The 11,687-nt window shown below is 34.4% G+C and overlaps 1 protein-coding gene across 3 annotated transcripts in view; it reads right to left on the bottom strand.

The window, feature by feature from the left end:
- Nucleotides 1-11,687, bottom strand: part of LOC107740400 (Kv channel-interacting protein 4-like) — a 167,893-nt gene that overhangs the window by 34,603 nt on the left and 121,603 nt on the right. Inside the window, exon 1 of one of the 3 annotated variants that reach the window (XM_016552998.1) lies at nt 8,974-9,155. The exons of the other annotated variants lie outside the window; for them this stretch is intronic. Coding sequence (XP_016408484.1) covers nt 8,974-9,073 — 100 coding nt within the window. The 5' untranslated portion in view covers nt 9,074-9,155. Of the gene's footprint in view, nt 1-8,973; nt 9,156-11,687 lie in introns of those variants that run through there. 3 annotated transcript variants of the gene reach the window in all.

Raw genomic sequence — 11,687 nt, 5'->3', positions numbered from 1 at the left:
TCCAGATTTTCAAATAGCTGTATCTCGGCCAAATATTGTCCTATCCTAACAAACCATCAATCAACGGAAAGCTTATTTATTCATCTTTCAGATGATGCATACATCTCAATTTCAACAAATTGGCCTTTATGACTGGTTTTGTGGTCCAGGGTCTCACACACACACACACACACACACACATATATATATATATATATATATATATATATTAGTGCTGTCAAATGATTAATCGCGATTAATCGCATCCAAAATAAAAGTTTTTGTTTACATAATATTTGCGTGTATACTGTCTATATTTATTATGTATATATAAATACACACACATACAGTATATATTTTGAAAATATTTCCATGTATACATTTCTATTAATATAATTGATATTATATATAAATATTTTAAATGTATAAACATAACATATTTTTCTGAAATATATACATGCATGTGTGTGTATTTATATATACATAATAAATATACACAGTACCCACACATTTATTATGTAAACAAAAACTTTTATTTTGGATGCGATTAATCGCGATTAATCGTTTGACAGCACTAATATATATATACAGGTATTGCACAATGCTGTTGCGATTAATTTAGGATTGTATGCTTTAGCTCACCATTATAAAAATTTTTAAATAAGCAGTCACACCTAAGTGAACCATTAGCAATTTAAAGAATGTCGAGTCACTGTAGTTTTATCTTCCAGCTCTTTATTTTAGACTTGTCCTGTGACATTAATTAAAGAATATAATGTTTAAAGTGATATTTTGTTACCCCGAATAAAAACCGTATTGATTTATTAGAGCAGATAATTAGCCTTACAATTGGCCCCACAGTTACAGCCAATCCCCTGATAACCGAAAGACCGCCAGCACTATTTCCCCATCTAGCTCTACATACTGGTGAACATGCTTTAATTAAAGAGTTTGCTCTCTTGGTGCCGCTTCAAGTGTGACAATATGATTTATGTGCTCCTCACTGTAAAATCCTGATAAGCAATTATGAAGGAAAAGGTTATTTTGTGTATGTTCTGAGCGGATACAATTGTTGAAATCGTGTCGAGTCGGGGAGCGGATGAATGAGGTGCACTTTACTATCAGCGATCTCTTTGTCTGTGATCAAATACGTTATCAGCTTGTCTTTACGCCGCAGATAGTCTCTTGTAGCTCATCTATCATTTAAGATAGGACGTGTGAAGCTGGTGACACCCCGTTTAATGAAGCCGCCACTAACAAGACGAGGTCAGCACTTTCAAGCTTCACCTGCAGATACAGGAAGCTCCTGAGATTTACCTGAGATAAAATTAAGACGCGCTTTTCCTCTGCAACTTTAAATGGAGATGCAAGAAGTTTAGTTAGAGCTAAACAAACATCTAAAACAAACATCTTCCTGTTATGAATAATCATAAAGTACGCTGGTGCAGGATTAGTTGGCATAATTTCTCCGCATTTAGTTCATTAATTAAAGTCATGAAATGCTGATAGTGGATATTTGCCAGTATTGTTTTGATGAAAAATAATGAATTACGGGCAGAAAGCCTCGCATCTGTAATCATCCGCGTGCACCGCTTCGTCTTCAAAGCTATGAAGTGAAAATGGGATTTAAGAAGAGAAAAAAAATGTATGAGACACAATATCACTAATTGCTTAGTCTTTTAATGAAGCTTCCCACATCATAAGTGTTTGCTAAAAAATAATAAATTATTAACTGAATATGAGGTTTAGACTCATCAACCAGATCTACAAAAGAAGAAAAGACTTGGCAAATGAGTGTTATTACAAATATGAACCTTTCTTTTTCAAAAGGCATTTATACAAATGTAATTTAAAAATGATGAGCATATATACATATATATATATATATATATATATATATAAATACAAACAGCATAAAACAGTATATGCATTGTTTTCCGACACTTATAACATTTAATGTTTTATAGTTTAAATTTATATTAAATGCAATTAGCTAAACTGAACTGAAAGGAATGTTTTTGACCCACTTTAGTACACTGTAAAAAATTATTGTGATTTTAACAGTAAAAGACTGTAAAAATGCTAGAAATAACATGTTTCTTCTTAGTTTTTTTCTTATCAGTTGTGTACATTAGGGTGTACATATTACGTCTAATGTTGTTAAATTAATGGGTGGTTATCAGTGCATTACAATGGTTCAAAACAGATATTAACACTTCAATATATTGGTTTATTAACATTACATCAGTTAATGAAATACGGTATTTTATTGTGAATTTAAGTTAAGTCTGTAAAACCTAAAATGTTGCTACCATATTTTTTCCACAGCTGCCGGTATTTTACCGTAAATGTCACAGATTTTTTTTTTACAGTGTAGGAATTACAGTCATTTTATAAATACTTCTATTGTCTTTGAAATATGTTTAACATGTAAAGGCACATATGGTAAACTAAAATATTCTTTAATGCCATTTCTATTTAAACTTGTATGCCATTTATTTAAATATATTTGTAATTACATATTTGTAATTGTAACTAAGCACTGAGAACTGAGATGTCATGAAACATCCTCCTGTTTACAGCTCTGTAGTCTTTTCTGACTGAGACATCTAAGAGAATGATCACTATATAGGTACTTAAGAGAAAAGGTCAGGCCTCTAAATACAGTGTCAATTCTCAGGCCATTCACACACCCTACAGGTGCTGGCTTCGTCTGTCTTCTTTCAGTTTGCATTTATTGTTCTGTCTACTTTCAGCTATCTTAATATAGGATAAACAATAATCATTTGAAATTAAAATGGATTTTAATAACTGGTAATTTTGTTGTCAGTTTGTGAGTACGTAGTTTCCTTCCCTTTTTGCTATGCACCACAAAAATGCTCAGTCACCCATTCTGACTATTCATTTTATGCATCATACTCAAAATAAGCACACATTTGACTTTTTGCCATTTCCTTCTAACTAGTTTCAAAGCTTACAAGCTAAACTTTCACCATAAAGCATGAAGTACATGCCGGCTTAAAGGAATAGTTCACCCAAATCCACACTCAGGCCATCCAAGATGTAGATATAGAGTTTGTTTCTTCCTCAGATTTGGATAAATGTAGCATTGCATCACTTACTCACCAATGGATCCTCTGCAGTGAATGGGTGCCGTCAGAATGAGAGTCCAAACACTGATAAAAACATCACAATTATTCACAGATACTCCACGCGAGTCTTGTGAAGCAAAAGAAACAAATGCACCATTAAGATGTTTTATCTTTAAACCGTCACTTCTGGCCAAAATATAGAGTCCATAATACATAATATTGCTTCCTGCAGTGAAAAAGTCCATCTCCTGTTGTCCTCTCACATCAAAATCCACCCATGTATTTGTTTTCGAACTGTTTTCGCTTCAAAACAGTGCTTGATCTGTGAATATTTCTCTCCTGATTCAGACAATATGATTTTTCTCACCAGAGATAAGCAATATTATAGATAGAGGACTCATATTTTAGTTGGAATCAACAATTTGAAGTTATAAATGAATTTATTATGGAATTGTTTCTTTCAAGAAAGTAATTTGTCTTCTTACAAGATGTTAAGATGTATGGATTACTTGTGGATTCTTGTGATGTTTTTATCAACTGTTTGGACTCTGATTCTGACGGCACCCATTCACTGCAGAGGATCCAATGGTGAGCAAGTGTTGTTTGTGTGATGTCATTTTTGGTTGAACTATTCCTTTAACTTGGCCAGAAAAAGTTGTTCATATAGAACTCAAGGTAATGTTAACAAAATTCTACATAATATATATGTTGCATATTATATAGACAATAAACACTTTATATGAATAAATGAATAATAAATGAATACATTTATCTCTCTCATACACACATCATTAATTGCTCGACTCTTTTGTTTCTTCATTAGACAGCTGATGTAGAAGCAGCTCTGCTGCAAGACTGAGTCTGAGATTCATTGCAAAAAGCAATTAAGTGTCTATTGGTAAGTATGTCACGTGAACAAAGACTGTCAAATTCGCCCTTGTTTTCATGGCTATAGTACTCAAGCAGGTTAATAAGCTTATGTTTCCAGCTGAACATGTCATTGCATGTGCTCTGCTGATAATGGTTACCTTGCGTCTTGCCAACACACAGGTGAGTTCTGGCACACATTAACACACTCTCAAATATTCACAGGCCATGAGGAGATACTGGGACTGAACGAGCTCTGCTGCTTTCATATGGGAAGTTTGGCACATGCTTGCTGTATTGTTTACTTGTTATGGCTTGAGCCAAAACACATTTGTCACCAGCATAATACATTTAAATAAAGGCAATGCATTAACATTTAAATCAACATTACAGCAAACCCTTTGGAGTCTTAAATTCAAAACTTGACATGTCTTGGCTGAACTGCAACCTTGTAACCTGAGGCACAAGTCGAGTTTTGATCGTGACTTGAGATTTGAGATTTGACTGACTTGAAAAATAGCATCTTGGATCCAAGCTTCAACAGTATATGTGCTGAATCAGAGCCACCGACTGACAGAAATTCCCTGCACTGGGATCAGACCCGACTTAATCATGCAAAAAAACAAAATATGATGCAAGTAGCGGTGGCATGAACTCAGATCACAGACTTTTAAAGCAACAGCAAACAGAACATTATCATGATGTCCTGCATCTTAATTAGGACATTTAAAAAATCATATAAAACCTTGATGTGCAGTTCAGTTTGAGTATCTGTAGCCACAAAGGTGCCTATATTCACAACAAATACATGCCAGCTGTTCAACACTCAAACTCTGGGAACACAAGCACTAAACCAGAGTCATAACCTTCTGCTTTTATCCAGCTCTCAAGAGATGGAGGGTAAAACAGAGATGAAGCACGTTCTGAAGTTTGAGAGTTCAGAGATATTTGAAGAGCACTGCACTTTTATTTGACTTCTGCTGTCTGCAGGAGAACAAATCTCAATTGAAGGACTGCCAATCAAGATTGTGAGGTGAGGTGTGTGTCCAAATGTGCTGGTATTGTGCTTCGATTATATATAAGCACTCCTATTTTTCATCATTTTATGAAAGCAGTATTTAGCTAAATTAATAAATGAATGAATGAATACAATTCAATAATGTACTGTAGTTTTTAAATAAAAGTGTGTGTGCAACCATGTAGGTGTTTTGTTTTGATTACTCAGTATTTAGCTAAATTTAGCAAAAAACAATTTTTTGCAAATTGCAAATATATATTTTTAAATAAAGAAATAATGTGTGCAAACATGTAGGTGTTTTGCTAGTATACAATAACAGAGGGAATAAGCACTCCTGTTTTCCATCATTATATGAAAGTAGTATTTTGTAAAATAAATAAATGAATCAATAATTTTTTTATTAATAAATAAATGAAAAAATGTATGTTTTGCTAGTCTTTGATTACTGTGTGGAGTAAATAAATGAATGAATAAATAAATAACATATGCATGCACTCACGCAAAATTCAGCAAAATATTTAGAAACATTATTTTTTTAAATAATTTTTTATTTAAAAATATAATTGTCATTAAAAATGTAAATATTTTTTGTTAAATAAATAAAATAAATGTCTAGGTGTTTTGCTAGTCTTCGATTACTGAGGGGGCAAGGACTCCTGCTTTTCATCATTATATGAAAGCTGTATTTTGTAAATAAATAAATACATAAATACGTTTTAATACATAAATAAATAAATAAATAAATAAATAAATAAAATAAAAATTGTGTAGGTGTTTTTCTTGTTTTTGATTACTGTGTGGGCTAAATAAATAAACAAAAACAAACAAATGTTTAAAAATTTACAAATGAATACATACAAAAAAAAAACATTAATTCATTTTTTAAACCTGACAGATTATTATCACAGATCCTTGTCCCTCTGAACTTAATTTCATCCACAGACCTCTGTTACAAGCCTTTAAATCTCTAACAAAGACATGTCAGAGACAAAGGCCACAAGTGAGAGCACCGCACTGCCGCGGCTGCAATGTTCTCTGTGTTAATGTTTGGCGCCGCTGTTAATTTGACACGGGATCTTTATGAGTCCCTGAGTCACTCTCGTGAAGTGTGTGTGTGTGTGTGTGTGTGTGTGTGTGCGCACCAATGTGAGTGCAGGTCAACCGGACAGCATTTATCTTCACCGACACACTGATTAGATGCGATCTCTTGTCGTCTGTGCTATTGTTTCACAGCACTAATAGCCTTAATGTTCAAGTGAGCCCTGATCTTGGCTCAGTGACACCTGTGAGCTCATAACTGAGATCATTTACTGAGACTAGCTGTCTGTGATTGGGGTCAATGCAAATATCATCTATGTCACAGAGGCAAGGAAGTCCGTCTTTCAGACTAAGCAAAGAAAAAGATGTTGGCATTTAGAATGGCATTAGATAGACAGTGTGATATAATCCTAAAATGCTAAAGTGTTTGACATTTCATAAACGAAAAGAAACACTCCGGTAATAAGATCCATTGTTCAGCTGACATCCTATTAGCTCTAATACTGACAGTAAATGAGCCATTGAAATGAACCCACAGAGACACGGAAAAATACAACCTGGAAAATGAAGCATTTTAAAAGCAAACTGGGTTTGGATTGCAGGGCGTACAATTGTTGGACGGAGTCTGCGCTCGCAGAGGTGCATTTAATCAGCAGAACAAGAGAGAGTAATGATCTCTGGCCTCTGATCTGATGTCTGAAGACTCCCATTGTAATGGAACAGCAAGATATCATAGTGTGAAGGATGACTCTGTAAATCTCTATACGTCTACATTCATCTGGGTGCATTTGAAAATAGCGTTTTCGTTTCGAAACAACCCAAACTATTGTTTATAAGCATTCTCCAAAAGTTGCTTGTCCACGCTGAAAAGCACTAAAAACTTACTTCAAATGCATAAACCATAATAAAAGTTCACTGGGATGATACAGAGAGAGCAGACGTAATAAAGTAACAAATGCTATTCTTTTTCAATCTTGTGCAGTTTATCTTGGGCAACTAAATAATAAAAAATAAATAAATAAACACACAAACAAATAAAACATCACAAAACAAACAAACAAACATGTGCATGCAACTCTGCATGTGTTTTACTTAGTGGCTATTTAGCAATATATTTAACAATATGCATTTTTAAATAAAAAATGAAATAAAAAATCTAAAACATTTTTACAAAATCATTTTTCTTAAAGAAAGAAAGAAATGTGTGCATGCAACTGTGCAGGTGTTTTCCTGAGTGGGTACTTTTGAAAAAAAAAAAAATAATAACAATACATTTTTAAATAAAAAATGAAATTAAATATTTAAATATTTTGTAAAATATTTCAAAATAAAATATTTCGCTATTTTTTTCTTACATAAATAAACGTGTGTGCAACCATGATGTTGCTAGTCTTTGATTTCTGTTTTTCATCATTGTATGACTGCATTATTTTGTAAAATAGATCAATAAATTCTCCATACTAGAGTTTCTAAGCTTTTTCCAAAAGATTCTTGTCCACCGAAATGTCAGAAAGTGCTAAAAACTTACTGCATTTGCGTAAAATGTCATAAACGGTCAGTGACATGATACTGAGAGACCAGAAGTAATAAAGTTCTCACGCTATTCTTCTGGCACGATCATTTTAATAGCAAAATATCTCAACACTGGTTCATCCAGGTTGCACTCAATCGCCATTACATCTAAAACCTCATATTTTGATGCCATCCAGTGATGACTGTACATTTTCTGCCAGTCCTCTATGAAGATTTTCAGATTGTGCACATTTGAATTTCCTGTTTTGATGAAGTTTATGCTCAGTTTTTCTCCTTCAGTGAGCAGGTTTGCATTGTTATCCAAAGAGAGAACCTCTCTCTCTTGTCATAAGCGCACCAGATTTGAATGTTGATGTATGAGAAAGTTATACGCTATCCTATTCAGTGTTTTATAGGAAAGAGCATGTAGTAAATGATGACTGGTTTTTATTCAGGGAAAAACTAACCAACTATCCTATAAGTGTTTCATTGCACACTGAAAAAAAAAATAGCTTCATGTTTTCATGCAATCGGAAATTGCTAGTAAATTTCACAATTAACCAGTAACACAATGATTTATATGTGTAACCTTTGAAGTAAAAAACAAACAAAAAACTACAATACTACAAAAATGAATCACTTGTTGTATTCCACATTTGTAAGTCGCTTTGCATCGAAGTGTCTGCTAAATGATATGCATTATAAATGTGTTCAAATGCTGGATGACTGCACTGAAAATTAATATTATTGAAAAATAGTAAGCATGAGAACTGCTGAGCAGGTCAACTTTTAATCAGACATGTCGGTGTCCGTTTTATTTTTATAATTATTATGGTTTAATGATTATTCAGTAACACTTTACAATAAGACCCGATCAACATTAACCAACGAGCAATTCGTTACAGTATTTATGAATCTTTGTTAACATTAGTCAATAAAAATGCAACTGTTCATTTTTAGTTCATGTTAGCTCAAGTCCATTAAATACTTTCTGATAACTAATAACTTTTGATTTTAATAATGTATTAATAAATGCAAAAATTTACATGAACTAAAAGGAATGCATGCTTTAGATGTATTTTTATTGTTAGTTCATCTTATCTAATAGAGCTCACTAATGTTAACAAATGAAACCTTATTGCAAAGTGTCACAGATTATTCCATTAATCTGCCATTTCTTTTTCTTTAAGCCTATAGTTCAAATCTAATGCATGTCCATTTAGATCTTAAAAGACACACGAATCCTGACAGCTTCACATAAACACTTACAAATTGTCTCCAAAGCTATCTTTCTACTGCATCCACAATCCTTTCATCTGCCTTTCCTTGAGCATCCATATATTCCCACTCATTTAAAACGTCCGAACAATTACTTAATTAGATATTTGTCATTCTGACAGGACATCAGAAAACATCTGCGCTGCACAAACTCTCGAACCGAAGCCCGTCTCTCTCTCTCTCTCTTACCCTCAGAGAAGCTGATAAGCCCCAGCAGATGAAGCAGTTTGAGCGAAGCGCACACGACCACCACGATGCCGAACGTCTGCAGACCCTCCGTTTCCCACATGGTGCTCACGGCGACCCCTTGCTCCTGCTCCTGCTCATGCCACCTGCCTGACTCTCCTGACCCCGCGCCAAACTCCTCCTCGCTCCGGTTTGCTCCCGCCGCCGGCACGGGAGCCCGAGGCACCCACGTGGCGCTGCGCTCCAGTTCCGCTGCAAATCCAGCCTGGGAGGCTGAGCTTCACCACTCGGAGTCCGAGTCTCCCCACACAGAAGAGTCAGAGGTACGAGTGTAAGTTTGCAATGTGAGGGTTCAGTGAGGGGAGGAGGGTGCAGAGACAAAGAGGCACAGAGAGAGAGATGAGGGGAGGGAGGGAAAGGAAATGAGGAGAGCGGTGCGAAATTATAAAGGAAAAGTGTGAAGAAAAAGTAATATTCAGTCGCTTTCTCTTCCTGTCCTCACTTCCTTCGCTTAAAACCAGTTCAATCTAATTCACACCTAATTTACACCACTGACACAGACCGGCATGCCACATGACCTGTACATCAGCATAACATGCTGTTTAGACCAGAGCAAAAATCAATGCATAATGAACTCATCCTTTAAACGCCTTGACTGTGCATTTATTTGCACGATGTCTATACTCTAAGGAAACCTCCAGCATCTATTACACGATTGAAGAGGAAAGTCAATGACCTGCTAAAGTGCACTCGCTTAAAGGTGGGTGGGGTAAGCGATTTTTCAAAAAACGCTTTAGAAAACTGATTCGGGCCGAATAGCAAAACAAACTTGTAGCCAATCAGCAGTAAGGGGCGTGTCTACTCATGATGTGGAGGAGAGAGCGTTCAGTGCACGGGACGGACATTAGCAGAGCGACAGAAAGATAGAGATGGCCGATAAAAAACAAAATAGAGATAATTAACAAAAGAAGGCTTAAGGCAATAAGGCAAGAAGTAAGACCCGTGTAATAACTGATTATAATGAGTTCTATAGTATTTTGTCGCGCCGCACCAGTGTAGACACGGTGTAGACACCGGTGTAGACACGGTGTAACATTGGTTTAGCTTTGTTTCACAGAACTAATCGTTGCCTGGGTTGCGTACGTATGTGTGGGGCGGAGCTATCAAAATAGGGGCGAGACCCTTTTGGGGTAGGGGCGTGTTTGTTTTGGTAATTTGAAATATCAACATTAGCTACCAGAAATCGCTTACCCCACCTTTAAAGGGACAATTCACATTACAATTCTGCAATTATTTATTCACCCTCACAGATCCACATTGCTGTTATTGTTTTCAATATGCTGCTTTTTTTCCATACAAGTTTAGCAACCACAGGCTATAAAAACTCCATAAAAGCAGTCCGTTATGACTCACGAGCTCTATTTCAATTCCTTCGGAAGTCATAGTTTTTCATAGTTTTGTGTGAGAAACTTTCTGAATTTTAAATCAATATTCGCTCATTCAATACAAATCATTCATACTATCTTGTAAAAGTACATTTCATTTTATTGAATGTGCACTTCAATCTTAAAAGTATTTTTTTAAATATATTTAATCTGCAACTATACTTGCAGATTATATAACATTAAGGAAATAAAGCAATTGTCGAACACATTTTTAAATTAAAAGTTATATTTTTAAATAATCGTTAAAGAAGTACACTTATTTTGATGCGTTGACTAACATACTAATTCATATGTAAGGTACTCAATTATAATTTTAAATGCAGAGTTATTCAATACACAAAGTTATTTAAATTATATGTTGCAACTTTATCATTTCAAATGTGTAATTACAAATATATATATGACACAAATTTCAGTAAAAATGATATTAAAGAACATTTTAATGATCTTAACTGCTTGTTGGCAGGACACTTAACAATATTTCGAAAAAAGTGGGGGTGATTATGAAATTACATATACGAATGTACTTAAATCCTACTTAAGTGGGTCAAAAAATGAGAATACATTTCTGCTAATACGTAGCTTTTAATATAAATGAAAAATATAATACAATTTCATTTGCAATTAACATGCAAATATATATATATATATATATATATACATACATACATACATACATATAGTATTCTTTTTAAAATAAGTGTACTTTCACAATTACAAAAACGTCAGCATGAAGGTATGGAATAAGAGTTAAAAAATAATGACAATGTCAACTTTCCTTTAGCAATCAAAAGTCAACTAAACATAATTTAGTGCAAAACTCTTCATAGCTTAGAACTACTACTTTTGAGCAGTCATTCAAAGAGAGTGGTCTGTATTTACTACAGCACATTCTAGCATCATAAAAGCCACTATCAATGCTCCTTCCCTAAAAATGCATGACTACTGCCACCTTCTGGCCCACAATATCAGCCAATGCCTTGAGCTTCAGTTGAGAGATGTCAAAGGATTGTAACATTACACTAACACTTCAGTTTCGCAGTCTTACAAGATTTGCATTCATTTTCCAGCATAATTCATAAACAGTGCCATTTGCATGTATTACAGTTAATTCAGCCAAATCTCTAACTGCTTAAAGGTCTCATACCAAATGATTTTATTCCTTTTTTGGAGCAAATCATTTAGTTGTAGGGTTATTAATGTCGCTCATGTAATTATGCAGATTATGCCTACAGCCATTTTTAATTTTGCTCATTGTGTCCCCCCCCCCCT

The sequence above is a fragment of the Sinocyclocheilus rhinocerous genome, unplaced genomic scaffold (genome assembly GCF_001515625.1).
Source record: "Sinocyclocheilus rhinocerous isolate Xijiao unplaced genomic scaffold, SAMN03320098_v1.1 scaffold2146, whole genome shotgun sequence".
Taxonomy (NCBI): Eukaryota; Metazoa; Chordata; class Actinopteri; order Cypriniformes; family Cyprinidae; genus Sinocyclocheilus; species Sinocyclocheilus rhinocerous.
The sequence above is the reverse complement of the archived record's forward strand: the minus strand, read 5'-3'. Positions and strand labels throughout refer to the sequence as shown.